This window comes from Echiichthys vipera (genome assembly GCF_963691815.1).
Source record: "Echiichthys vipera genome assembly, chromosome: 9".
In the NCBI taxonomy this organism is placed as follows: domain Eukaryota; kingdom Metazoa; phylum Chordata; class Actinopteri; order Perciformes; family Trachinidae; genus Echiichthys; species Echiichthys vipera.
The window spans coordinates 29,514,522-29,542,150 of NC_139834.1; the positions used below are offsets into that span (position 1 = coordinate 29,514,522).

General features: G+C 41.8%; 1 protein-coding gene across 1 annotated transcript; it reads right to left on the reverse strand.

Annotated features, from left to right (window-relative positions):
- Positions 1-16,987: 16,987 nt before the first annotated feature.
- Positions 16,988-27,504, reverse strand: commd7 (COMM domain containing 7). Its single transcript, XM_083920673.1, has 9 exons — positions 27,380-27,504; positions 25,427-25,480; positions 25,188-25,290; positions 23,627-23,683; positions 23,440-23,477; positions 21,558-21,648; positions 19,025-19,074; positions 18,853-18,901; positions 16,988-17,125 (listed from the first exon to the last, which is right to left on the reverse strand). Exons 1-9 carry the CDS (start codon positions 27,458-27,460, stop codon positions 17,049-17,051), a joined length of 600 nt encoding a protein of 199 aa, XP_083776799.1. The 5' UTR covers positions 27,461-27,504; the 3' UTR covers positions 16,988-17,048.
- Between the last annotated feature and the right edge of the window lie 125 nt (positions 27,505-27,629).

Below are 27,629 nucleotides of genomic sequence, written 5' to 3' on the forward strand. Positions count from 1 at the left end.
TGAAAGATTGGAAAAAAGAATATAGGAAAAATAAAAAAAACATAAATGTTGACCAAACAACACGTATAGTTGCGCACCCCATGACTCGCACAGGCTAAAGCCAGTCACAACAAGCACCTCCAGCCCAGAGCTCAGGGCAGAATGCCCATCTAGAAGGCCTGATTCTTTCATGGAATTCATGCATCCATTCAGCCAGCTATAGCACACACAGCAGAAATAGCATTGATAGGATAAGCTGACCAACGGAGTTCTGGTAAGTATTATTTTTATCATCTATGTTTCTGTTATTTAACCTTTGATTTATATGTGTATTTATTATCTATAATGCATGTGATAAAACAGATATGTTTGTCTGTCAGACACAACTATTGCTAACATTATTAGCAGTGATCCAACTATCAACTGTTTAGTACTACCATACAGCATACAGTTTTTTTATTATTTCAGGTCAGTGTCACTCAAGCTCCTTAGAGGTAGTTGGTAACTTGTTTTTGGATAAAACCACCAGCAACTTATTATAAACTATTCATCGGCCTGTCCGTGTCAGTGAGGACCAGTGATGCCACTGACACATTAGTCTACTTAGTAACGCTACTCTAATCTGACTCCCTTGTTTCAGTAACCAGTAGGCTAGTCTAACGTGTTACTATTTCTAAATCAGTAGTCAGATTAAAGTCCCTTAGTAAAAATAGGGTCGGCTCCATAATGTATCCAGTTTAGTTTGGCTCTAGTGAAGACAGGGACACTTGAAAACAGATGAGCATCTGTTTGGTTGTTGATGAACGACAGAATTCCATTCTGGCCTTTTTACAATTTTATTCTTCACCCCTCGCCTCTGGCAGCCAGTGAAGACACATAGGCCTATATTTCACACCGTAAACACTGGAGCTCCACACAAGTGTGTCAACACATTCAGGACCACACTTCAGTCCTTCACAATAAAAGTCCATGCTTTAACAGCTCCAGTTTACACCGTAAAGTCTTCTTCATTTCCATTTTGAATGTAAACCACCACCTGAGCCACTCAGGCTGAGCGTCACCCAAACGTTCTGACTGCTTTTTCTCATCAAAACCACTTTTATTAATTAGACGTATAATGTCCATGTACAAATATGAAATATCACTTGTAGGATCTTAGAGGTGTGTAAATTAATTCTAAAAGCACTAAGAAAAGACCGGAAACTGCTCAAGACCGGATGTGTCTGGATAGGGACCATACCAGCGAACAACCACTGGTGACACAGTGACGGACTGTGGATTAACAGCCATCAGACTCTGACAAAATAACTTATCACAACACATCAGTTACAGTTCTAACTGGTCTGATTGTTGCTGTTTGTAATAGGTTTAGTTCAGAAATGCTGGATTTCATGGCTTATTGTTGTTTGGAAGATTAAAGCTAAACTAATATAATATCTAATATCTAACGTCAATTATAGCTCTTAGTGTTTCAATAAAGTATTATGGGTTGTCATTCTGTATTTTATCCATAAAGATAAAATAATAATAATAATAATACCTCTCCGGGAACCATCACCTTATCGTGGTGGAAAGGTTTGTGTGTCCCTGTGAGCCTCAGGCCTGTGTTGTCTGGAGCCTAGTACTCCTGGTAGGGTCTCCCATGGTAGACTGGTCTCAGGCGAGGGGCTGGACTAAGAATGGTTCACAAAGACTCTATGCACAAACGAGGAAGAGGCAGAGAGACTTTGCCCGGAGGAAGCCCGGGGCCACCGTCTGGAGCCAGGCCCAGAAGGAGGGCTCGCCGGCAAGCGCCTAGTGGCCGGGTTTGCCACGGAGCCCGGCCAGGCACAGCCCGAAAAAGTGACGTGGCACCTCCCTCCTCTCCATCCTGTGGGCCCACCACACGCAGGAGGAACTGCTGGAGTCGGGTGCACTGCTGCACGGGTAGCAGTGAAGGTGAGGGGCCTCGACGGACCAGACATGGCAGCAGAGGCTGGCTCTGGGGACGTGGAATGTCACCTCTCTGTCGGGGAAGGAGCCGGAGCTTGTGCGGGAGGTGGAGTGCTACCAGTTAGGTCTGGTGGGGCTTACCTCCACACAGTCTCGGTTCTGGAACTGTACTCCTGGATAGGGGTTGGACCCTATTCTTCTCTGGAGTTGCCCAGGGTATGAGGCACCGGGCGGGTGTGGGGAGACTCACAAACCCCCGGCTGAGCGCCGCGGTGTTGGAGTTCACCCCAGTGGACGAGAGGGTTGCCTCCTTACGCCTGCGGGTGGTAGGGGGGGGAACTCTGACTGTTGTTTATGCATATGCACCGAACATCAGTTCAGAGTATTCGGCCTTCTTGGAGACCCTGAATGGAGTCCTGCATGGGGCTCCAGTAGGGGACTGGACTTCAACGCCCACGTGGGCAATGATGGAGACACCTGGAGAGGCGTGATTGGGAGGAGCGGCCTCCCTGATCTAAATCCGAGCGGTCGTCTGTTATTAGACTTCTGTGCTAGTCACGGATTGTCTATAACACCATGTTCGAACATAAGGATGCTCATAAGTGTAGGTGGTACCAGAGCACCCTAGGCCAAAGGTCGATAATCAATTTTGTGATCGTATCATCTGATTTGAGGCCGTATGTTTTGGACACTCGAGTGAAGAGAGGGGCAGAGCTGTCAACTGATCACCATCTGGTGATGAGTTGGGTCAGAGGCTGGGGGAAGATTCTGGACAGACCAGGTAAACCCAAACGAGTAGTGCGGGTGAACTGGGAAAGTGTGGAGGAGGCCCCTGTCTGAGAGATCTTCAACTCACACCTCCGGCGGAGCTTTTCTGGCATCCCTGTGGAGGTTGGGGGCATTGAACCGGAGTGGGCAATGTTCAAAGCTTCCATTGCTGAAGCTGCAGCGTTGAGCTGTGGCCTCAAGGTCTTCGGTGCCTCAAGGGGCGGTAACCGTCGAACACCGTGGTGGATACCGGTGGTCAGGGAAGCTGTCCGACTGAAGAAGGAGGCTTTCAGTGATATGTTATCCCAGAAGACTCCGGAAGCAGTTGCAAGGTACCGACGGACCAGAAGGGCTGCAGCCTCTGCTGGGTCAGAGGCAAAGCAGCGGGTGTGGGAGGAGTTTGGAGAAGTCATGGAGAAGGACTTTTGGGCGGCACCGAGGTGCTTCTGGAAAACAATTCGACATCTCAGGAGGGGGAAACGGGGAACCATCCAAGCTGTTTACAGTAAGGACGGGACGCTGGTGACCTCAGCTGATGAGGTAATCGGGCGGTGGAAGGAGCACTTTGACGAACTTCTTAATCCAACCAACACGCCCGCTTTTGTAGAGGCAGAGCTGGAGGCTGATGGGGAATCATTGTCAATATCTCTAGCAGAAGTCACTGAGGTAGTCAAACAACTCCACAGTGGCAAAGCCCCAGGGGTTGATGAGATTCGTCCATAAATGCCGAAAGCTTTGGGTTCGAAGGGGCTGTCTTGGTTGACACGTCTCCTGAACATTGCTTGGAAGTCTGGGACAGGGCGTGGCAGACCAGGTTGGTGGTTCCCCTTTTTAAAAAGGGGGACCAGAGGGTGTGTGCCAATTACAGGGGTATCACACTACTCAGCCTCCCTGGTAAAGTCTACTCCAAGGTGCTCCGAGGATTTGTCCTATAGTCGAACCTCAGATTGAAGAGGAACAATGCGGATTCCGACCTGGACATGGAACAATGGACCAGCTCTTCACTCTCGCAAGGATCCTGGAGGGGGCCTTGGAGTATGCCCATCCAGTCTACATGTGCTTTGTGGATCTGGAGAAGGCATATGACTGGGTCCCTCGGGAGATACTGTGGGAGGTGCGACAGGATTATGGGGTGAGGGGATCACTTCTTAGGGCCATCCAATCTGTGTACACCCAAAGCGAGAGCTGTGTCCAGATCCTCGGCAGTAAGTCGGATTCGTTCCCGGTGGGGGTTGGCCTCCGCCAGGGGTGCGCTTTGTCATAAATCTTTTTTGTGATTTTCATAGACAGGATATCGAGGCGTAGTCGTGGTGGGGAGGGCTTGCAGTTCGGTGGGCTGAGGATCTCGTCTCTGCTTTTTGCAGATGACGTGGTCCTGATGGCATCGTCGGCCAGTGACCTTCAGCACTCACTGGAGCGATTCGCAGCTGAGTTTGAAACAGCTGGGATGAGGATCAGCACCTCTAAATCTGAGGCCATGGCTCTCAGCAGGAAACCGGTGGATTGCTTTCTCCAGGTAGGGAATGAGTCCTTACCCCAAGTGAAGGAGTTCAAGTACCTCGGGATCATGTTCACCGTTGACGAAAAGAGAGCTGAGCTGGAAGGCAAAGCTCTCGATCTACCGGTCAATCTTCGTTCCTACCCTCACCTATGGTCATGAAAGCTGGGTCATGACCGAAAGAACGAGGTTGTGGGTAAAAGCGTCCAAAATGGGTTTTCTCAGGAGGGTGGCTGGAGTCTACCTTAGAGATAGGGGGAGAAGTTCAGCCATCCGTGAGGAACTCGGAGTAGAGCCGCTGCTCCTCTGCGTTGAAAGGAGCCAGTTGAGGTGATTCTGGCATCTAGAAAGGATGCCCCCTGGGCGCCTTCCAAGGGAGGTGTTCCAGGCACGTCCAGCTGGGAGGAGGCCTCGGGGAAGACCAAGGACTAGGTGGAGAGATTATATCTCCACACTGGCCTGGAAACGCTAAAGCTGTTGCCCCCGCTACCCGAACCCGGATAAGCGGTTGAAGATGAGATGAGATAATAATAATAATAATAATAATAATAATAATAATAATAATAATAATAATAATAATAATAATAATAATAATGGTACCCTGCCACTAATGTTACCTGAATCTTTACCGTAGCTATGGAAACAACAAGCTAGCATTTAATTTTGAACCAAACCCCTCAGGACCTGAACCATGTGTTGTCACAAGTTCAAATATCAGAGAAGAAGAAGAAATCCCTCTGTGACACAGCAGTGTCCTCCCAGCTGCTTTACCCGGGAAATGGAAACTTACGGTCAGAGAATATGAACAAAAACTGTTGGTTTTTTTTCGTTTTTCTCTTCTAGTGATTTTAGTTTTTATTATCATAACTGCAAAACAAAAATTAAACAAAATGGTTTGTAATTCAATTATGATTTAAGTATTTTAAAACGAAAATCAAACAACCACTAATTTTTTGTTTTTCAATATCCGTTTGTGAATTGTAAATCGAATAGAATAGAAATACATTATTGATCCCAAGCTGGGAAATTACAGAATGACCAAAAGATACACAGACCTTTTACTGACGTACATTTATTTGATAACTTTAGTTACTTTGCAGATTCAGATTAATAATACAGAATATGATCAACACATCAATTATTATATGGTGTAATTCTATTTGAATTATGATGTAAGACAAAATTGTATTGATCCTAAGAGTATATCAAGTACCTTTTACTTAAGTACAAACTTGAATGCATGATTTTTACTTGTCACAGAGTATTTCTGTCATGAACAGTACAAGAAATAACACAGAGGAACCAGACTCAAATGCAGACAAGGACACGGAGTAGGGTACTAAACAAATGTTTAATAACAAAAACAAAGGAATCCAATTACAGGGGAAAAAGTAAACTACGAAGGATGACGAGACGATCGAGGGTAACAAGAACGGTTAACAGACAAACAGTCAGGGATGTGGACAAGGGAACGGGATCTCGGGAAACTACAAAGGAAAAGAACAAGGATCAAAAATTAATCAACAAACCAACACAGAGCGAAAATACAATCAAACGACAAATGGGAGCCAACCAATGAGAAGTTACCACTTAAATGAGAACAACGGTCCGGCGCCAAATGTGTGCCACATCCGGCTCTTTATGCTGCCACCACTGATTGGGAATCATCCAAAGCTGGGAGGAACCACACCTACCAGACTAACAAACAGAGGGGAAAGACATATGCAGGGAAAAACAGACAGAGGGAGACAAACCAACACAAAAGGAAGAGGGAAAGGCCTGACAGGACATGGATCCTGACAATTTCTGTACACTGTAATTTTACTACTCTTAATTCAGTACAAGATCTGAACACCTCTTCCACCTCTGGTGAAATTTAATTTGTATTAAATGTATTTAAATCTGTGAGTAAATTCGCCTCACTGCTAAGTACAGCATCGTACAAATCTAATACTTAGTTTGACATAAAACCATTATTTCAGACAACACAGTAAAATCTGTTTACAATGTGCAATTATCATACAAGTGCGATATCGTTCTAATGTGAAATCATTTTTATATTTATCCAACTATTAACACCACAGTAATGTAACCACTCCACTTCTCCTCATTTCCATGTATATAGCTTCTCTCCATTCCCTCTCTTCTTCCCTTGTATATAGCTTATTTATTCTTGGTTTCATATATTTTTATACACCCTTTAATTGTTTTAAGTGTCCTTAAATTGGTTTTATTGCTCTTTTAAATTGTTTTATTATGCACCAAATAAGTTGCACTCTAATTCCGTTGCATGCAATACAATGATAATAAACGTCTATTCTATTCTAAAATCATTTACAACCCGAACCATTTGCAACAAGACTTGAAATAAATGGCGTCATCCTGAGGTGAAGCCAAGATTTACAAATGATGCCCTGAGGTGACATTCTTCGTATAACTTTTATCAGCATAAAAGTCCAATGTTAGTAAATGTAATTCAGATCGGCATCATACACTTGTAAACATTTTTCAAAACATTTCATGAAAGTCCAACGAGGTGTATCAGAAGTGTCTCTGTATTGAACCAACGCTTCCCGCTGTCAGTCAATGTCACAGAAGCAGCTTCAGCATTAGACTCTGGATTATATAACAGATTAATACTGACGTAACGGTAAAGCATGTCTGGTTCTATCACCAGTGAAAGAGCTGAATTCAAACATTTCCCTCCACTTCTTCAAATCTGTGAAACAGCTCCAGGGTTTTGTCCTGATCTGATGTTGACAGAGATGAGAGTCTCATTCCAATGGTTTTCTAGCTGTGGGAAAGAGACGTTCACGTGCACAGACACAGATAAGAAAACCATTCATATCCATCCTTATTTTCCATAATCCAGCATCACTTTGGTGTTTTAAAGGGTTAGTGCATAGATAGATAACAGTTTTGTAGGTGTCCTAAATCTTTTTATCAAACCTAATTCAGTACCATGTCTGAGGTATTCTCAAGGACTATTCACACTTCGCCACACATTGGCATTTTTGGTCTTCTGGAAGAGTATACCCATTATTCTACTAAAAAATTGGAACTAATAGCCTTTACCTCCCTGATTGCCAATCCACAAGAGCTCCTTCAGGCACACAATGGATTAAAGAGGCCTTTTTAAAAGTAAGGAAAATTAGATATTCGAGAAGGTGAAGCTTGGATTCCACAATAAATGGCAACCGTTTATGGACTTTTTTCATCTCATCTCATCTCATCTCATCTTCAACCGCTTATCCGGGTTCGGGTCGCGGGGGCAGCAGCTTTAGCAGGGGACCCCAAACTTCCCTTTCCCGGGCCTCATTAACCAGCTCTAACTGGGGGATCCTGACGTGTTCCCAGGCCAGTGTGGAGATATAATCTCTCCACCTGGTCCTGGGTCTTCCCCGAGGCCTCCTCCCAGCTGGACGTGCCTGGAACACCTCCCTAGGAAGGCACCAAGGGGGCATCCTTACTAAATGATCCTGAACCACCTCAACTGGCTCCTTTCAACGCAAAGACATAGCGGCTCTACTCTGAGTTCCTCACGGATGGCTGAACTTCTGGCTGAGGGAGACTCCAGCCCCCCTTCTGAGAAAACCCATTTCGGCCGCTTGTACCCACGACCTCATTCTTTCGGTCATGACCCAGCTTTCATGACCATAGGTGAGGGTAGGAACGAAGATTGACCGGTAGATCGAGAGCTTTGCCTTCCGGCTCAGCTCTCTTTTCATCACAACGGTGCGGTAGAGCGACTGCAACGACGCCCCCGTTGCTCCGATTCTCCGGCCAAACTCACACTCCATCGTCCCCTCACTCGTGAACATGATCCTGAGGTACTTGAACTCCTTCACTTGGGGTGAATAATTGTTATTATTATTACTAATATTTAATTTATTTTTTATTATTATTAGTCGTCTTCTCTACTATGTTATGCGGCCAGTTCAATCATTTTATACAGACTGTCTATATACATTTTCTCACATCTTCTATTCGGCTTTATTCTTTGCAATCGTTGTTTGTTCCTAGAACTGTAAATCTGATTCAAGGGTGTATACAAAAACGTCTAATGCCGACACCAATGTGTCCTGAAGTCCCAAACAAACATGAAACAGAAATCATCTTTTTATTCCTGTCTGCTACTCCAAACTGGCAGTAGGGAACACACCGACTGTGGATAAGTACCTCCTACATCTACACTTAAATAATCAGAACTATTGCCTTAAAAATAACAAAGAGTGCTTTTCCTTTTGGTCTGCAGGGAGGTTTCAGCCTCTACAAATAGCTCGGAGAACCAGGGTGACAGGGTGCATTTAAAATTTGATTTTAAAAGGAGAAACTGGTCAGCCAGTAGAGGTAGTTTCTTCATGTAAATACCTTGGTGTTCACTTAGATAATAACTAAACTGGAAAGAGAACAGCAGAGTTCCCTTCAAGATGGCTCAGTCTAGACTGTTTTTTCTAAGGAAACTGAGGGCGTTTGATATGGGAAGGTCTATTTTAAACACATTTTATCATGGGATACTGGAAAGTGTTACCTGCTGTTGTGTGTTGGGCCTCCATCATTGGTTCATGCCCAAGTTTTGTGGATGAAACTTTAGATAAGAGGCTGATGAGGATGATGAGGAATGTGTTGTCAAGGGACGACCACCCCCTGCACAACATCTTCAATAAGAGTGCTTTAGCTTGTAAGACATGTCCAGGCACAGTCTTCTATTTACTCTGGGGTAAAAATGTAGTCCCTTGACCCCAACACCTCTGATGAAATTCACCTCCTTCACATCACCCTGTCTTTCTCTTCTACCTCTGGGTTTTGTCATTCTGCACCTGGACTAAGCACACACTCTAACACACACACACACACACACACACACACACACACACACACACACACACACACACACACACACACACACACACACACACACACACACACACACACACACACACACACACACACACACACACACACAACCTTCAGGTGCAAGAAAAACCCAAAACATGAGTAATGCTGATCATATGAACACACACACATATAGTGTGCATTCACAACTTTAGTACCGTACAAGAATGCAATAAATACATTGAGTGTTACACACACACTCACACAAGTAGGAACACACTTTCGTTTGACAGCTGTGAACTACTGCAGTTAGTTTCCATAAACTTCCTCTTGCCTCTGCAGGTCCAACGGTAAAACACACACACACACACACAAACACAAACACACACACACACACACACACACACACACACACACACACAGGCGCACTAAAACACACACACACACCATACACACACGCACTTCTCAGAAACTCTGCTTTATCTTCAGACTCTTGCTCCTGAAAAGCTTGTGGTTATTCCCCTTTGGGAAAAACACACACACACACACACACACACACACACACACATACAAACACAGGCGCACACACACACACACACAAACACACACACAAATGGGAGTGGAGCTTGTCATTTTTAAATCATTCCCTGTGAAATGTAATGTAATTTTAGATCATTTTGACAAACACCTCAGATGAAAGTGGACATATTTACATGCAGTAGTCATTACAGTCGGCTCTCAGTCTGAAGCTAATCAGCCTCTGGGGGCAGCAGCTAATATTTCAGTCGTTCAGGTGTAGCCAGCGGATATCTGCACCAAAGCTTCCTCTTCCGCTGGGGCGCCCGATGGCTCAGCAGGTGCCCCATATACAGAGGGTTTGACTCAGACCAGCAGCCCTTGTGGACCTCTATCTCTCTCTCTCTCACGTTCTCTCCCATTTCCTGTCAACCTCCAGCTGTACTATACAAAGAAAGGCCAAAAAAAAAAGACGTCCTCTTCTGAGTGACGGTCATTGTTTATGGTTTGATTAGCAACTCGAGATGCAAGAATGGAGTTGGAGTGTCTCTACAAACATATATCTGCATACATTTGTTGGAACAGCTAAAAAGGAAAAATGTACGTGACGTGTAAAACTGACTTGGGGGCACCAGGTTCACGCCCATGTTGAGCTATATGATTGGGTAGCGGCAGAAATAACTGGTGTGCCTTCTATGCTAACGTTAGCTAGCATCCATTCTCCGATTATGTTTTCACATTTATAAAGGCCCAAAAGAACTTCCCAACTCAAGGGGCGGCACCAGCGCATGCATTTCTGCATCTACCACTGCACGCAATTGGATAGCACTACGATCGAGAGCGACCAATCAGAGAAATAAACAAGGTGACATATGTAGCGCAACGGAAACGGGTCGAGACCAAAGCCTGTTCATTATCCGCAGCCATCTTTGCTTTTTATTATGATTGGTGATTTGAATTTTCTGACATATTTAATGAGCTCCAATGGTTGGTGCCCAGAGGCAGCCGCAGAGCAAATTTAAATTTGTTAGCGGTGCGTCTGGATTTCCAGGGTACGATTTAATTACTCAAAGTTATAAAGAATTTGTTTCTGTGTTATACAGTTGACTAACATGATGCAAGTGTACCAAGCCCCCGTCACAGGGATTTCCTGGTTGATCAAATAAGGAAGTCCCAATAATGTCAGTTCTCTGAGTGTCCACTAGGGGCAGGTTTAATAATAGAGCCTGTGAATGTTGTCATTTGTCCAGGTCATCGTTATCCCCAAAGCAATTGACCAGTCCCAGCCTGGTCGGTTGCGTACATGAACTGATGAAGCCTCTTGGATGAGAGGTGAAACGTCTTCCTAGACAAACAACCAAGTCCAGTTGCTTTGACTTAAATTGCTTTGGGGATTTACTACCACTGAATATGAGCGGTAGTGTTTCTGCTCATCCCATGTACTTTACATTGGGATGACCTGACAGGAGGAAGGTTTTACAAATATTAAAACTCTGTGGATTCAAAATATTGGAACAGGAACTGCATGCATGCACTACATCCATGATGTAAACATTAAATTTGATGATTCGATTTGACAGAATTATGATGTTTTTGTCTTATTATCTCTACATTATTGAAAGAAAGAAGAAAAACCATCAGTATAACAATGGTAGTGTAAATAAATGTAATTGTTTCTGGTTTTTCTAACCCCTGTTAGGAGTGTGTTCAGACTGGGTTGTGCCATGATCATTTTAGAATAGCCGTTTTTAATGTGGGCACAATTATAAGTCTGTCTGGATACTAAAGATGTGATGAATGTTTTGAACACAGTGTTGGCTGTAAAGGTTATATATGGCAGGATTTCCTGAGGGGGGAAGAGCTGTTGGTAATGTGAAGTCTCATCTTGCTCATGATTATGATAAATTGCATGTGTGAGGAAGTACAAAGAGGACTGGGGTTGGACTGAAAGAGAGGTGGAAAACATCACTCATATACTGTATAATATATATATACTGAGTATTTGTATTTCAGTATTTTTACACTGTATTATGCTACAGTGTATCTGAAAATGGCGCTTTTGCATTTTGTCTTTTCTGTTTTAATACCTGTCATTGATTTTTTTTTTTTTACTTTTTGTCCTTTTAGGTACAGTTTATGTTAATAGGTGCTATATAAATAAAGTTTATTATAAAGATGAGATGAGTTTAGATCATTTTACTTACTTTTATATGCCTAGGAAAGATCAACTCCAGTCCTTTTCCACTTGGAGACACTTTTCTGGGACCAAAAAATATCAACTACATTTATTTATTTGGCAGACACATTTGTAAAAAACGACATACAAATGAGGTGTAATAAAAGCCACAGTAAATCAAGGAGAACGTGTGTGAGGACAAAAGGAGATATATTGTAACCTATTAGGCAGACTGCCATGAAATGTGCTGAGTGAGTCAGACAGTCAGACAGTCAGACCACTGTTCCTTTACTGTGACAGACAAGGCAGGCTAGAGAATATCCCACAGGGCCAATTACTCTCAGATAAATGCTGAGCTAATCATCGTGAAAGAATAGAAATGTTGAGGAATGATGCAGGCTAGTAGACACACGTACAACCGGGTTCCTCTGAAATCTGCCTCGAGCTTTAGAAGTATCAGTGTGAGATATTTATCTATTAAGCTTTCATCACCATGCATTTGCATTTGTACTTTGAGTATTTTCATTTTGTGCTACTTTATACTCTTCACTACATCTCAGAGGAAAATATTGTTTTCTACTGCACTGCATTTGTCTGACATGGCAGTTTTTCATCCCCTTCCTGTCCAGTGAAAACCACTTGTGTCCAGATGTGTTGATGTTGAATGTGATAAAGAAGCAGGTGAAATTCTCCTACTTCCTAAGGTAACTAAAGTCGTTCGAAAGCCTCTCGGATCATCTGGAAAATGCAAAACCAGGGATGTTTTTCTGACACCATGAAAAGTTAATTTTAATACATTTATAATAATCATTCATCACAGATTTTCTTGATTTTTGTGGTTGCGGTTAGCAGGGAACCCTTATCGTGTTTTTGAACCATCAAACCAAATCTAAAAATAATGAATTATTGACCTAATATTCAGTAACAGAATAAAAAAACATATATCATTCATAATTAAATATGAACTGACTCTTTTCATACAATGAGAAATTGGGAGCCGATTGGATAATGTTCACTGAAGTTAGAACAACTTTTTACAAAATGGCAACCACAGCATTGCACACAACGTGCGCTCCACAAGCATTATGTTGCTCTACATCAAGTGTAGACCACAATAAGGCTTCCTGTTGTCTGTAGAGGGTGCTATGCCTGTGAGTTAATATAGAGTTCAACAGTGACCGCCTACTTTTTGTACCTTCCTAAAGGGATTTTCCCATTCATTTACTCCATTGATGTTTCAGAAATCCTTATATAAGAAGCTTTAAGTCTGGAACCAAGACAACCAGCTACGAGATGAATCGTGACCATAAAACATTTGGCGCGAAAACAAATTTTGAAAATGGAAAAAAAGGCAGTATGACCATAGAGTTCAGTGGTAGCAGCTCACTAGCTGTTTGCAGGTGGTGCTCAACAACTCAATGATAACAGCAAGCTCCACCAATCAGAGATGTTTCTGTTAAGCTTAGGACTGTTGGTAGTGTAGTACTTCAACAAGGTACAAGGTACAACAAGGTTGATATTAAACTCGTGGTCAGACATAAGACATTATGATATAGGCCTATTGAGCATGACATGCAAATAATTGTTCACTTAACTTCTTTGCCTGAAGTCAGCAGTGGAGTTATTCAGTAGACTGAAAGAGAGTAACAGGAAAGAGACGGAGAACGTGGTGGCCTGATCACCCAGACAATGAAGGCAGTAAAGAACACTGCACAGAAATGTATGATAATGGACTGTGGAACGACATCACTTGTGAACCGCGCCTTGAGGCTGTCTGCGTAGATGTCAGAGGTGAGAATATTAAGAAGTGTAGTTAAACACTCGACAATGTTCGGTTTCCAAAGGAACTCTGGGAGATGAGATCCCAGAGGCTCGCCTGCAGTTATATCTAGGAACAATGTTTCTAAAATCTTATGGATTTAAACTGTGTGCATTTATAAAAAAAAACGAAATGTTCATAATTATTTTATCACCTTGTAGCTGGCATATAGAGATGCACCCACAAAATGTAATATTTTAATAACTATTTATCTTATATGCAAAGTGGGGATTCCCACAGATGCTCCACATCGTGAAATCTATGAATTTATTAAGATCACTTTAAAAAATATAAAGTATGCATATATCTTGTATATTATCATACCTCACTTCTTGCGGTGTGTTTTCAGGGTCAACTGTGACATTTGTCCTCACCGACGTCTCCATGAGTTGGACTGAAGCTCAGAGCTACTGCAGAGAACACCACACCGACCAGGGTCAGTGTGAGGAACAAGATAGGGAAGCAGAAGGAACAGGAGCTGGTACTGGCAGGAGAGAAAGTCTGGATCAGCCGCTCCAGAGACTCCTGGAAGTGGCTGGATGGAAGTCGCTCCTCATTTAGGTATTACAGACAAGAAACTAGGGGACCTAATAACCATTGGAAGGCGGCTTGTGTGGTTGCACATTTTCTCCACTCTGGAAGATGGGAGGACTGGAACTGTGATTTTGAGAGTGTTCATTGGCTACAGTGGTAAGCCATCATTCACTAGGCCTTTAAAAGTGACTTTAGGTTCTAAACTCCTGAAAAATAACACCCATCACATAAGTATCAAGTTCATTCATTCATCTTCAAATGAATCCAATCCAAAGTCATGAAGAGAAAATACAATTTTAACATCCGTTATGTTGATATGGGTTCATTAAATCGTTTGGACCGCTGATGTGTATGGGGTTACTCTTGTTTCTCTATGATAAAACATAAAAGGTTTGAGGGCAAAAGGAACTCCACTGCAATCTAAAAAAATATCTATTGCAAATACATGATCAAAAATGTATTCATGTGAATCCAAATTTTTTTATTTGCAAAAAGTTCTGCTTTGAAAGTCCAGTGAGTTCTCCAGTGACAGTTTGACAACATCAACAGCAAAATCAAGTCAAATCAACCTTTATTTATATGGCGCTTTTCATACAGAAAAGTATCGCAAAGTGCCTTACAGAGATGTACAGAAAAAGAGAAACATCAAATAAAATCAGGAGAAGAAACTGGGACTCAAAAGCAAAGGTTTTGGATTTGCAAAAAAAACTTCACCTATTGTCATCAACAGCTTCGTAAGAAATCTTACACGATATGGCATTCAACCAGAAGAGGACCGTGACAAACAAACACTTTTTGATTGCTCCTTTTAATTCGTGGCCTCTGCTGGTCATCCCCGGACTCTATTTCTAAGCTAACGTTAGCTAATATTGCACTTTTTGCCTGCTATGTTGGTAGTTTTGCTCTCAAACCTGTTTTGTTTTTATTGCATAAAAAAGTAAACAAAGGAACTCCATGAATGTGCAGTTGTGATCCACTGCAGATGCGTTTGTGTTATTCACCTGCTGGCATCATTGAAATGATAAAAAATCATGACGGTAATCATTCAACCAGACGTGTTGTGAGGAAAGTTTCTTTTTTTTAAAGACTTTCAGGTTTCAAAGCAAGTGCTTAAAGTGAGGCTGGAGAAAAACCGCTCCTCTCTGGATCTGAGTGACCCTGCAGTGATGGAGGATATCATGAAGCAGGTCAGTTCCTTTCTCATTTTACACAACCGAACACAAAACAACCAGGTCATTTATGTGATTTAGCAGACAACTAAGGGCGCACTAACACTGTCCGTCCGTACCGTGCCCCGTGCTTTAGGGTACTTGCCCCCCCCCCCGCGGCCCAGGCCCGGTTGTACTCACACTACCTGGGCCTCGGCTTCTTGCTGCCTATACGTCATAACGCCGTAACACGTCACACGCATTGATTGATATCATCGCAATGCGCGCAGTCTTTTGGCCACATAATGGAAAGCAGTGCAGAAAACAACTAACACATATTAGAGATAGAGAATTTTTACTTCAGTAATTGTGAATGGAGGATCTTTAATACTTATAACTAATATTGTATTTTTCTTTTGCTGAAATAAAATATTTAAATATATATTCCACCTCTTGATGGAAGAACAGCTTCAATGCTGCTCTACTGTTCATGCATGAGAAGAGTCCCTACACATAAAACAAGCCGCAACAACGTAGTTAGTGAACCCAGACTTACCTACTGGCCCCTGTACCAGCTCCTCTCATAGTAAAGTCCATTCAAGTGGATTAACAAAGTCAATCGAAAAGGAAGGAGCCCATTGGTGCTTTGTTTTGTGTGTAGGGACTCTGTGTAAGGCTGCTGCAGAGGTTTGCTGTTATTTTCAGCAGTATTAGTGGTTAAAAAAGACTTTTAAATGCCTTCACCGTACTGCCCCGAGCTAATCACTGTTAGCCACGTCCGGCTGTTAGCGACTCTACCGTATATCTCGTTGGCTTATTTGATGAATTTAAGTGCTGAAAAAGACCATGGGATGACATGGTCGCTGCTCTTTGTACATTGTTCACCGACACCAAGAATGCAACAGTCCATTTTTTATATAAAAGCAGGTCCAAAGTGCAGAGACACAGTCCCGTGGCCCTTTGGTTAAAAGTTAATGAACACTGATTTAATGTCACTTTCCCTAACCTAAGACAAGAGCTGCCAGTGTTTAAACATAACCATAATCATTTTATAAGGCTGTAGTCACGATCAGCACCTATTGTATTCTGTCTGTAATATGATATGAAATATGTTGTCAGCGAACATTTTGCTGATACTTTTTTTCAACATTTTTTGGGGCTTGTTTTTCTTTTTACTTTTTTTACGCAAAGAAACAACAACAGGACTGAACTTGATCAAACAATCTTGGTGAGGTTGGATTCAAATTTCCCCACGGGGCTCGCTCATGTTTCAGCTGAAAATCTGACAGAAAAGCAGAGAGTATCGATGAAAGGTCAGACTTCATTTATGTCTCACTTAAAAAAAAAACAACAACTTTAACTGTTGTATACCAGCAAAATAAACCCAAAGACAAGACTCTCACTCACTCACTCACTCACTCACTCACTCATCTTTAACCGCTTATCAAGACTGTCCTGTATAAATCAAAGCTCAAAGAACACGTCTTTTGTTTTTTTGTGTTTATTTCAGTAGAAATGTCTGGCAGAACATCGAATGTGTTTCTGTGTTTAGCTTCAGTCACTGAGGTGGGTTGTCAGTGCCACACACAGACACACCACATGACGTAATACATACCACACACACACACACACACACACACACACACACACACACACACACACACACACACACACACACACACACACACACACACACACACACACACACACACACACACACACACACACACACACACACACACACACACACACACACACACACACACACACACACACACACACACACACACACACACACACACACACACACACACACACACACACACACACACACACACACACTCAGCTGAAACACTCCATGCTGGCCTTGGCTCTTTCCATCTCATGTAGGAAGTTGTAAAACTGTGGGAGTGTCAGCTCTGGAAGAGATGAGGGAAGAAAACAGGAGACAGTAGATTAAAAAAAAAAACTACTCTCTTATTAAGTAAAAATGTTATTTTATTTCTCCCTGTAACACTTGAGTATAAACAACATGGTTTCAAACTAGTTTCATTAGTTTCATGACAGCTTTTTATTCACTTATTGTAAAAACTGGTGTGGTCGCTTTTAAAAAGCAATAATTCTGTGGAAGTGAGGAGTTTGAAATCTTGGCTTTACTGGGAATGAACTGAGACTATTTGCAGTCAGTGGGTCTGCATGCACAACAGTGAGCGGGTTAAGTGAATAACCAGGTTATGCCAGTTCTCCTCGTATACATGAGCAGGGATGAATGAGAAGAATGACGGGAGTAAGTCAACCTCCAGTACAGTAGGTGGCGCTCTGCCAACATACTACAGGTCAGAAATGTCTTTTTCTTAACGTTGACTTTATGTCAAAATCACAACAACTTGGAAAGCGTGTAGAATACGGAAGACTTTTGGACAGAAAAAGGTCTTCTTGGTAGTGACGTTAGTCGCCATGGTGAAGTCCTCAGTGGGTTTAAAATTAAAGCTACAGTATATGCATGAATAATCTGGTTATCTATGTCTGTTAACCTTGGTATGTGAACTCCCATTTCAACCGAGTTATGGTGTTTACATGGTGTTTAAGAAACCGCGGTATTGCCTTAACTCGAATAAAATTGGGTTTTTAAACTGCATGTAAACACACCCAGTGCGTTTACATGCACAGCAGTAACCCGTAAAAATGGTATTTCCCTGGTTAAGGGAATAATCGGACTATTGAAGTTCCCCCTGTTTACATGAACGGGTTTGAATCGCAAAATCACAACAACTTGGAAAGCGGGGGGCGACTTTTGGACAGAATTACGACAGAAACTGGTGTTCTTGGTAGTGACGTTAGTTGCCGTGGTGAAGTCCTCCCTCGCTTTTAAGGTAAAGCTTGTGTTGTTTTTTTCATGTTGTTTCAGCACCGTTGCTTCCCGATCTTCTTTATTTCAATGTCAAATACCACTGCAGCACAGTTGGAAGGGGGAGTTATAACCTACGGAGCATACGCAGACGCGAAACCCAATCATAACCCTGGAACGCTGTTTACATGCAGGAATAATCGGGGTACTGAAGGAGTGATCTAGGTCTGTTAACCGGAGTATGAGAACTCTGAAATCATGTTTCTAAACTGCATGTCCACCAGTGGATTAACAGATAAAGAGATGTGCAGCGCCTCATGATGCCCTAATTTGATGAGACTATATTAGGTGTTCAGTTAAAGGGGTCATTTGGATATTTTGAAGTGTGGTTGTACAAGGTATTGCTGTGGACAGGAGCAGCAGCTAACTGGATTTTTGACACCTAAAAATAAATCTATAACAGTTTAAGTGTACATTATATTAGAAAATCTTGGTGAGCTGTATTTCTACCGACTCTTCAACCGATCGGGAAAAAAATCTGCACATGATCTTTAGATGGACTTAATCGTCCACAGAGCACTGGGAAACTCTACATGCTAGTGTTTTGTCCTGAGGGTAGGGCATTTCTTTTGAATTCTTTGCAAAGGAAGTGGTGTGTATTTACACTCAGCAGTGACAAAGCATTTGCAGTCCATCAATCTGCTGCTGAGTTAAAATGTTCATTCATGCCGCTGATCTCATGCTTTGAGCCAAATATAATAAACAACGTGTCATTTGTAACGACACACGGACGCTCACCCATGTAGACGTTTTCTGTGGAATTCCCCTTTCTGACCACCAGCTTCAACTGCAGGAGGACGACAAACAACTGCGTTCAACACAACTGAACAAAGAGATGTGTAACTGTGTGTGTGTGTGTGTGTATGTGTGTGCGTGTGCGTGTGCGTGTGTGTAGAGAGAGCTTTCATACCTGCAGAAAAATGTTGCCCACTTTCTGTACTTCACTGGTGCCGACAGTCACTGTGGGGTGACAGAAAAAACATCCTGATGCTGAGATTCACTCAAAGTGAGCAAACTGTTCGGATTGTGGGTCCTTTACAGACAAATAAAAGGGCCAAACAACACTAAATGTGTCCTTTTTTAACCAGTTACACTCCAAGAAAATCAGTTTTTCTAGAAAAGAGAATCTGCTGCTCTTTCATTTGATTTGAGAGAATACAGAGCACACACACTTAAAACTATAGGATGTGTGTGAATCTGTAAAGAAGTAAAGTTAAAACAATCTTTTATTAGGATGGAACAAACTAACCAAGCTGAAATGGAAACATATTGGTTTCTGTGGCTAGAGGTTAAGACTGAGATAATTTCTAGGCCCGCCGCTCCCCATACACAGGTTCGCAGAGTCCGCAGAGTATTAGATGTTTTTACCTAATATATAAAAATAGCCCCCCCCAGCTTCTCTGAAATGGTACAGCCTTCAAAGTTGTGACTCTCGTCTTTTCTGTTGAAGCAGCCATATTTAGCTGCTTTATTAATCGGTAAATGTTGAGGCATAAATAAACAAGTAAGAGACAACATGAATCCGCGCTGAAATACAGAAGAAGAGAAAGAGAGATGACGCCTGTGCATGCCTTGCTGGTAAGTCCGTGTTTAATTGTTTTACTAAGGTAGCTCGTAGCTAACGTCACAAAGCTATTATTATTATTTATGATTAGTGACCAGAGATTAGAGAGGCAGATGAATGTACCAAGAAATAAGAACAGTGAGAATTATTAAAAGCTTAGCAGCGGCCCTGATCATTTGACTCAATTTCAAAATAAAAGTGCAGTGCAAAATAAAAGCCTGGGTAAAAAAAATAAAAATAACAAGAGAATATCAAGAAAGGAACCAGGGTGTATTTTGGCCGCGCTAGATACAAACTGACCAATGAAATCACAAATACTTAAAGTGCAACTTGCAACTTCATTTTTAAACTAAAATTAAATGTCAATTTAGTTTAAAAACCTTTTTTTAAAATGACTTGTTTGAAAGTTCGTGCAGGATTTTGTAAGTTTTACAAGAAATCAGGAGAAAACGGCTGTTTGAGCGGTGCTTCTAAAACATCATTTTATGTTGTAGGCGATAGTTGCTTTAAACAGTTTTCATTTTGGCTTTTTTCTGTAGTTTTTTTTTTTAAAGATGATTTTTTAGGCAGTTTTTCAAGTCTTAATTAGATAGGGCAGAGAGGAAATGGGGTGAGAGAAGGGGGGGGAGACATGCAGCAAAGGGCCGCAGGTCGGAGCCAAACCTGCTGCTGCTGCCTCAAGGACCTTCAGCCTCTTTACATGGAGCGACGTCTCTTACCACCGTGCCACCTGCAGCCCCATTCTGTAGTTTTTAACATTAAATGTCAGCGTTTGTCATCATGGTGATTCATTGTTTTCCCAGGAAGCACGAACTACAAAAAATGGCGAGGGGCTAGTTTCTTGGTGTCTCAGTGTGTTTGTGCAGGAAAACGCCCTCGTGTGTAACATCGGGGCGGGCTTATTTTCCCTGGTGATACCATGGGTTTCAGCGTGAGATATTGAAGTCCACATAAAAGTGAGGCTGAAAGCTGATACACCTCCTTCATGACGAAGGGCAAGTTTAATTTAAGTTCATTTAAAAATATTTGCATGTTGCTCTTATTTAGACTGTCTTTTATATTGTTTTTGATATCAGGACGTACCCTCACAATGTCGCTGTATTGCACAGCATTAGATGACAGTAGAGCTTATTATCTGCTTATTCCTGCTACATTAAGGGATTTTTTCTGAACAAATCTGACTACTCGAGAAAAGTAAAATTAAACATGAACGCCTAATTCTGCTTGAGCTTTGGTTTTGATTTAGAGACGAGGTCAAAACAAAATGTGCAAGAACTCACAGTTGTTCTTATGCGCTTCGTATAAATTCAGCCTTGTGTGAGAAGGTCCATTTGAACAAGAACCTGTGAGACAAGCAGTGGACAAATTGGCTCTCAGACTAGTCAAGTCTCCACAGATGCCCGACTGTTCTCACCGGTGACGTGCAGAGACATAGTCTGGAGGCTTTGCATGTCAATAACAGCACAGTGAAGTAAACTACAGAGGAGAGCGGCACGTACAGGCACTCCCTGTCCACTCCCCTCCACAAACTGCTGCACACTGTCTTTTCACATGAAGATCAGCTCACTAATAGCTCAATGTTACGCTAACGACTCTCCTGCTCAGCATATTAGCATTTCTATTACCTGTGAGGTTTAAGAAGTCATTAGGTTGTATGAATAAACAATGAGGCCTGATAGAGTCCCATCAGAACAAAGAAGCAGAGGACAGAAGCTATGCTAATGTTCCGGTCGAGCCGCTGTGTTCATGAATATGTGTAGAGGGTCAGCTGCAGCGCTCCTCGTGTGTCCACGAATAGACTCTAAGTGAACCTGTAATTTTGTCGAGAGCTAAATCAGATGCAACGTCTGTTGTATTTTTTTTACCTCCTTTTTCTTACCTCCAAACTTCCACTCCATGTCAACCAGCTGGTTTACCATCAGCGTCTGTCCCACAGCGAGTCTGGACAGAGCTTCGTAGTGCTCCCCCCACTGCAAAACACAGGAGAAACTGATGAGCTCTGGTTTGATGAGAGGGCATTTTATGTGACATTTAAAGTTCAGAAGGAAACAAGATTCATATCCTCGTTATAAAATATGAATTCCGGGGGATTTTCCCCTACAATTATCCATTCCATTGTCTATTTTGTCCCTTGGAGACAAGTATGAATGTTAAGAACTAGGTTTTTTTCATCAAGGACAGTGCTAGGATGCCCCTTAACCAAATACATTTACACTAATGCATTAATATATATATATAAGCAGCAATTTATGCTACATCCACACTACTAAGTTTTGTTTGAAAACTTAAATGATCTTGTCCACACAAGCATTAGACACATCCATCTTCCATTGCTTGTCTTTGCCCGCGGGGGGCTGGAGCTGATCCCAGCTGACATTGGGCGGGGTCCACTCTGGACAGGACGCCAGTCTATCACAGGACACACAGAGACACACAGAGACAGACAACCATTCACACCTACGGGCAATTTAGAGTCATCAATGAACCTAACACCTGCACGTCTTTGGACTGTGGGAGGAAACCGGAGAAAACCCATGCAGAAGGGCCCCAGCTGGGATTCGAACCAGGAACCATCTTGCTGTGAGGCGACAGTGCTAATCACCACACCACCCGCATTAAAATATCCTAAAAATTTGATGTTTAATATGTTGCTGGGTTTTATCATCACTCCTTGGCCTTTTAATATGAACAATAATTGAAATTATAGAACAAATTATTAATAATTGATCTATTCTGAGATATTGTTATTTTTTATTGTTCAGAATTTCAGCATAATTAGAGAACCCTACCCTACGCCCAACATAATGTTTCCCATCAGACCCAAATAAATCGAACGTCCTCTCATCACTGAAGTCACTCTGGACCAGTTCTCCTCTGTTCACACAACAGGCTCCTCAGCTAAGGCAAGTCTAGCCTTTTGATTCTTTCTGCTGATGAGAGGTTTGGTCACTGCAGAGTGGGCTTTCAGTCCAAAAAGTCTTAAATGGTGAGACACTGTGCTGAGACAGATCCTTGTCCTGTTCAGCACTGAACTGGAGACCAACTCCAGCTGCAGTGTTGAACTGATTTCCCATTGAGAGTCTTCTCATAATCCTGTTCTGGTGCACTTGTTTTACGTGGACGACCGGCCTTTTTAAGGGACTTAAATGAATCTGTGTCCTTGTAAAGTTTCAGTATTCTTGAAATCACAGACTGTGAACGCCCAACCTCTCTCTGATGGCTGAGAGGGTCATCCCTTTGGCCTTCATCTGGACAACCTGCTGTCTCAGGGTTTCAGTCTCCTTAGAGCAGCTGACATCTTACAAAGTAACCAGGAGAGCTGCAGATAAATAGGGTGTGTCCAACAAGGAAGTCAACTGTCACCAGGTGCAGATCAAGACCAATAACTATGTTCTCTCATTTTGCTCACTGTTTTTTTCACTAAATAAAGGTTTTTGTTGACGTGCCTTGGTTATTTAAAAAAACATGCTAGTAAAGCAGTGGTATAGACACAGCTGATATTTTATCAAATTGTGAACAATAAAAAAATAACAATTCTTCTGAATAAATCAATTATTTACTTTGTTCTCTAGTTTTGATCTCAAGTGTAGAATTTTTATTTGTAACTTTATTTGATCCTCCTGTGTTTATGTTTTCATGATCCCACTGTCTCAGTTGTTGCTGTTCTTTGGTTTTATCATCTGTGCTTCTGGAAAGCACTTTACAACCTTGTTCAGAAAACTGTATTTTGTATCAGTATTTTACTGAATTTATGAAGTTACCTGCTGTGAAAAGTGAGCCGCCTTGTCTTCATTCAGTCCTACAGAACTCAACAGAAGAAGCAGCTTTGGTTATAAAATGTTCGCCGTCCTGAGACGACACTATCCAGCAGCTGTACTTAAGCCCAGGTTTGAAATGTGACCCTGTCAATGATTGACTCTTGTGATGATGAAGGTCTGGGATGTTTACCTAATGTCCCGAGGTCTTCTTTGATCTGCTCGGCTGTCAGGTTTCTCTTTAAGGCGCCTGAGGAGAGAACAGACAGAATCAGATTTCTGTCACTTCACAGCCGAACTTTCAGGAGCATCAAGTAGAGCGTCGTGGGAAAAACTACAACTGGTGCATTCGTGCCTGTATTGTCTAACAATGAGCTGTCAGATCAGGGATCCTACAAGCCTTCGATCGAGCCCTTTCAGGCCTTTTCAGGGCCCTTAAACCAAAAATGTCCACTCTTGGAGCGTTTATCATCGAGTCTGGAGGTCGCTTCATTTCAAATATCAAAATGTTTTTGGTTTGCATGCTGATTGTGCTGAGAAAACGCCAGATTATGTTTAAAATCAAGAAAATTTTCATGGAGTGCATTCAAATTCAACGAGATTCCTAACTAAAACAGAACGGTTCTACATAACTACAGGAAGCAAGGTTGCAAGATTCTTCCCTTAGTTTTGACGAGTAAAAGTAAAGCGAAGTAAAAATTGCATTATTTAGATCTTTAGTAGAAATAACAATACTACAATGATTTTTCTTGTCATTGTTTTTGAACAATAACAATAACACAGTTTAACAGCTTTTGAGTATTGGAAATATAAAATATATCAATCAAGATAAGATAAATACGTACATGTATACACAATGAGGTGGTACTATAATCTATTTTAGACATTTCACCTTTCCATGTGGTCTTTTTGTTTCTCTGTGGTCATTGTACATTATTTAGAATAATAATTTAAAAATGCATGACTGTGCTGATAAAACGCCACATTCATTTAAAATCAAGCATTTTTCAAGGAGTGTATAAATATTCCACCATGTTCCTAACCTTTAAAACATAATGGGTCCAAACTGCAGGAAGCAGTTAAAAAAGGTAAAAGTAAAGCAAACATGCAACTTTATACGCTATAAAAAGTAGTAGACTGTACATTATTTTATGTCATGTCATGACTTTCCCTGTGATTGCCTTATTTTTGCATTTTTAAACATCATAGAAGTATTTCTCACGTGACAGAAACCACAGAGTGAATGTGTTCTGGGTGTTACGTTCACCCTGTCTGTGATGTTGTTCTGGTGTTCCTGCTCTGATCCCCGGCCGTCTGCAGCTCAGTGTGCTGCTGTTGTCGGCACCTTATTTTTAGTTTTATGATGCATGAACAAATATGCATGAACAAATATGTAGAATATTACTAAAGATATTCCAGTTCTCACGAAGCACTGTTTGCTGTTGCTTTTCAGAAGCTGGTGAGCCAGAAGAGGAGCGGTGAAACAGCAGATAAATCCATTGTATCCTCCTCTAAAATCTTCACAATAAAAGTCCCCTGTTGTTTTGTTATTTAAAGCTTTTATGATGAAGCAGCTAAAGCAGGAAATGTTGGGTCTTCATCAGCAGTGACACAACTTTTGCTAATGGAAAACAAAAAAAAGGCAGTCGGGTTGAGCTGTTGTGTGCGGTTGCAAAGTGCAATAAAACATCAACGTCTAAAGATTTTGGCTTCACTGCTTCAAAGACAAAGGTGTGTGTATGCGCGTTTCTCACCGTGTGGCACCAGCAGGACGCTCTTCATCAGGCTCCTCAGAGGTCCGGCACTCATCCCATGTTCCCCTGCAAACTCACCCAGCTGCTGCATGAACCTCTCCGTCTACACACACACACACAAAATTGTGAGAGTGACAGTGTGTGTGTGTGTGTGTGTGTGTGTGTGTGTGTGTGTGTGTGTGTGTGTGTGTGTGTGTGTGTGTGTGTGTGTGTGTGTGTGTGTGTGTGTGTGCTCTCACCTCTTTAGGCTCCAACAGGAACTGGAACAGAATTTCAATGAGCCAAAGAAATTGCTGCACGAAATGAAAACATTTTTGTTAAAGTCTAAAGTTGTTTGGAGAAATTCAACTTGCAACAACAACTCACAGGACATTATGTCCGTGACGGTGTAGGGATTTTTTTTTTTTGGTGGTTTTAACGTCAATAGTTTTGTCTTTAACTAAAGCTTCCCTCTAATGTAGGAATGATTCTTGCAGGGTGTGTTAGAGCCTCCTGCACCTTTTCCAAAGTCAGATTTAAGCTCTTTTTGAGCATTTCAAGGTCCTTTTCTTACGCTTTCTGACGTATACAGTACATACAGTTCATTCAGTATACTGATTATTACACTGGTTCAGCTGCAACGATTAGTCGACTAATAGATCGACAGAAATATAATCAACTTTTTGATAATCTGATAATCGTCTCAAGACATTTTTCAGGCAAAAATGTCAGAACGTTTTCAGTCTCTCAAATATGCAGCTCTCTGTTTTTATATCACATATGCAATCCAACCTACATTTCAAGCAGTTTATGCTAAATCCAAGCACTTTTCAAACCTTGACATGAAAAGGTTTTCCAGCACCCATAAGAACCATGATTGTAATACATTCATGTAAGTATCACTTTAATGTTGCAGCTGATAAAGGTAGAGTCAATTTTAATGGCTTTTTATAGTGCTGTGTAGCTTAACCTATATGATAGATGTTATTTTATATATTGGTAATCCTTTGTGTTAGTAAGTTTTTGGGGTGATCACCTATTAACGGAGAAATCCTCGACAGTGGCTAACAGCTGTACACACACTATACATCAAATAAGCCATTGAGACAGTTTTTTCTGTTCATCAACTATTAACGGAGAAAGCAAGGAGAGTGGCTAACAGCTGGACGTGGCTAACACTGATCAGCTTTGGGCAGTACGGTGAAGGCATTCAAACGTCTTTTTTAACCACTAATACTGCTGAAAATAACAGCAAACCTCTGCAGCAGCATGAGAAGAGTCCCTACACAGAAAACAAAGCACCAACAACGTAGTTAGTGAACCCAGAGTTTATTAAAAGAGCGTTTTAAAGACTTACCTACTGGCCCCTGTACCAGCTCCTCTCATAGTAAAGTCCATTCTAGTGGATTACCACTGTCAATCTCAAAGGAAGGAGCCCATTTCTGCTTTGTTTCTGTGTAGGGACTCTTCTCGTGCTGCTGCAGAGGTTTGCTGTTATTTTCAGCAGTATTAGTGGTTAAAAAAGACGTTTGAATGCCTTCACCATACTGCCCCGAGCTAATCACTTTTAGCCACGTTCGGCTGTTAGCGACTCTCCAGGATTTCTCTGTTAATAGGTGATCACCCCAAAAACTTACTAACACAAAGAACTACCAATATATAAAATAACGTATACTGTATAGGCTAAGCTACACAGCAACCAAGCTAATCAGTGTTAGCGACTGTCCAGCTTTTAGTGACTGTACCAGATTTCTCTGTTAATAGTTTATACACAAAAAAACATGACGGCTTATTTGATGAGTATAAGTGCCGAAAAAGACCACGGGATGATTTTGCGCCGGAATTACACTTTAAGTTACAGTGACTGACTTAATGCACTTTGACGCCACTGGTGACAACCAACCCCAGTCTCCCCTACTTCTGACAATAAAGTTGATGTTTGATGAGCCAATGGACTCAAAGACACAGTCACATGGTTGACAGCTCACGTGATTGATTGACAGATCTACGTAATTTGACCGACAGCTCTAAGTGGATCACGAGGTAAATCCAGATAATTTTCATAACCACGCTTCATTATTTTGATTGAACATTAAAGCTTCATAAACACCGACAGATCGTCACAAACATGAATGAAACGGCCCGGTCACATTACGTCAGCTATCGTCAGCTGTTCCTGCGGAAAACAAACAGCTGTTTATTTCTTTATTTACCTGCTCGTTGAGTTTGTTGAGGTTCTGAAAGTCGGTGCTGACAGAATCCGGTAACACATCTTTGGTGAAGTGGAGCTGCATCTTTTCTTCCAGCTGAGAAACGAGCCTGTGTTCCCGACTGTACTTCCGGGTTCATCAGTGCGCATGCGTGGGCGGGATTACAACAGAAATATTGATATTTCATTTATTATAAATAAATAATCAATTTAAACTTAAACGAGTGTATGAAAAAAACATTATTTATTTGATT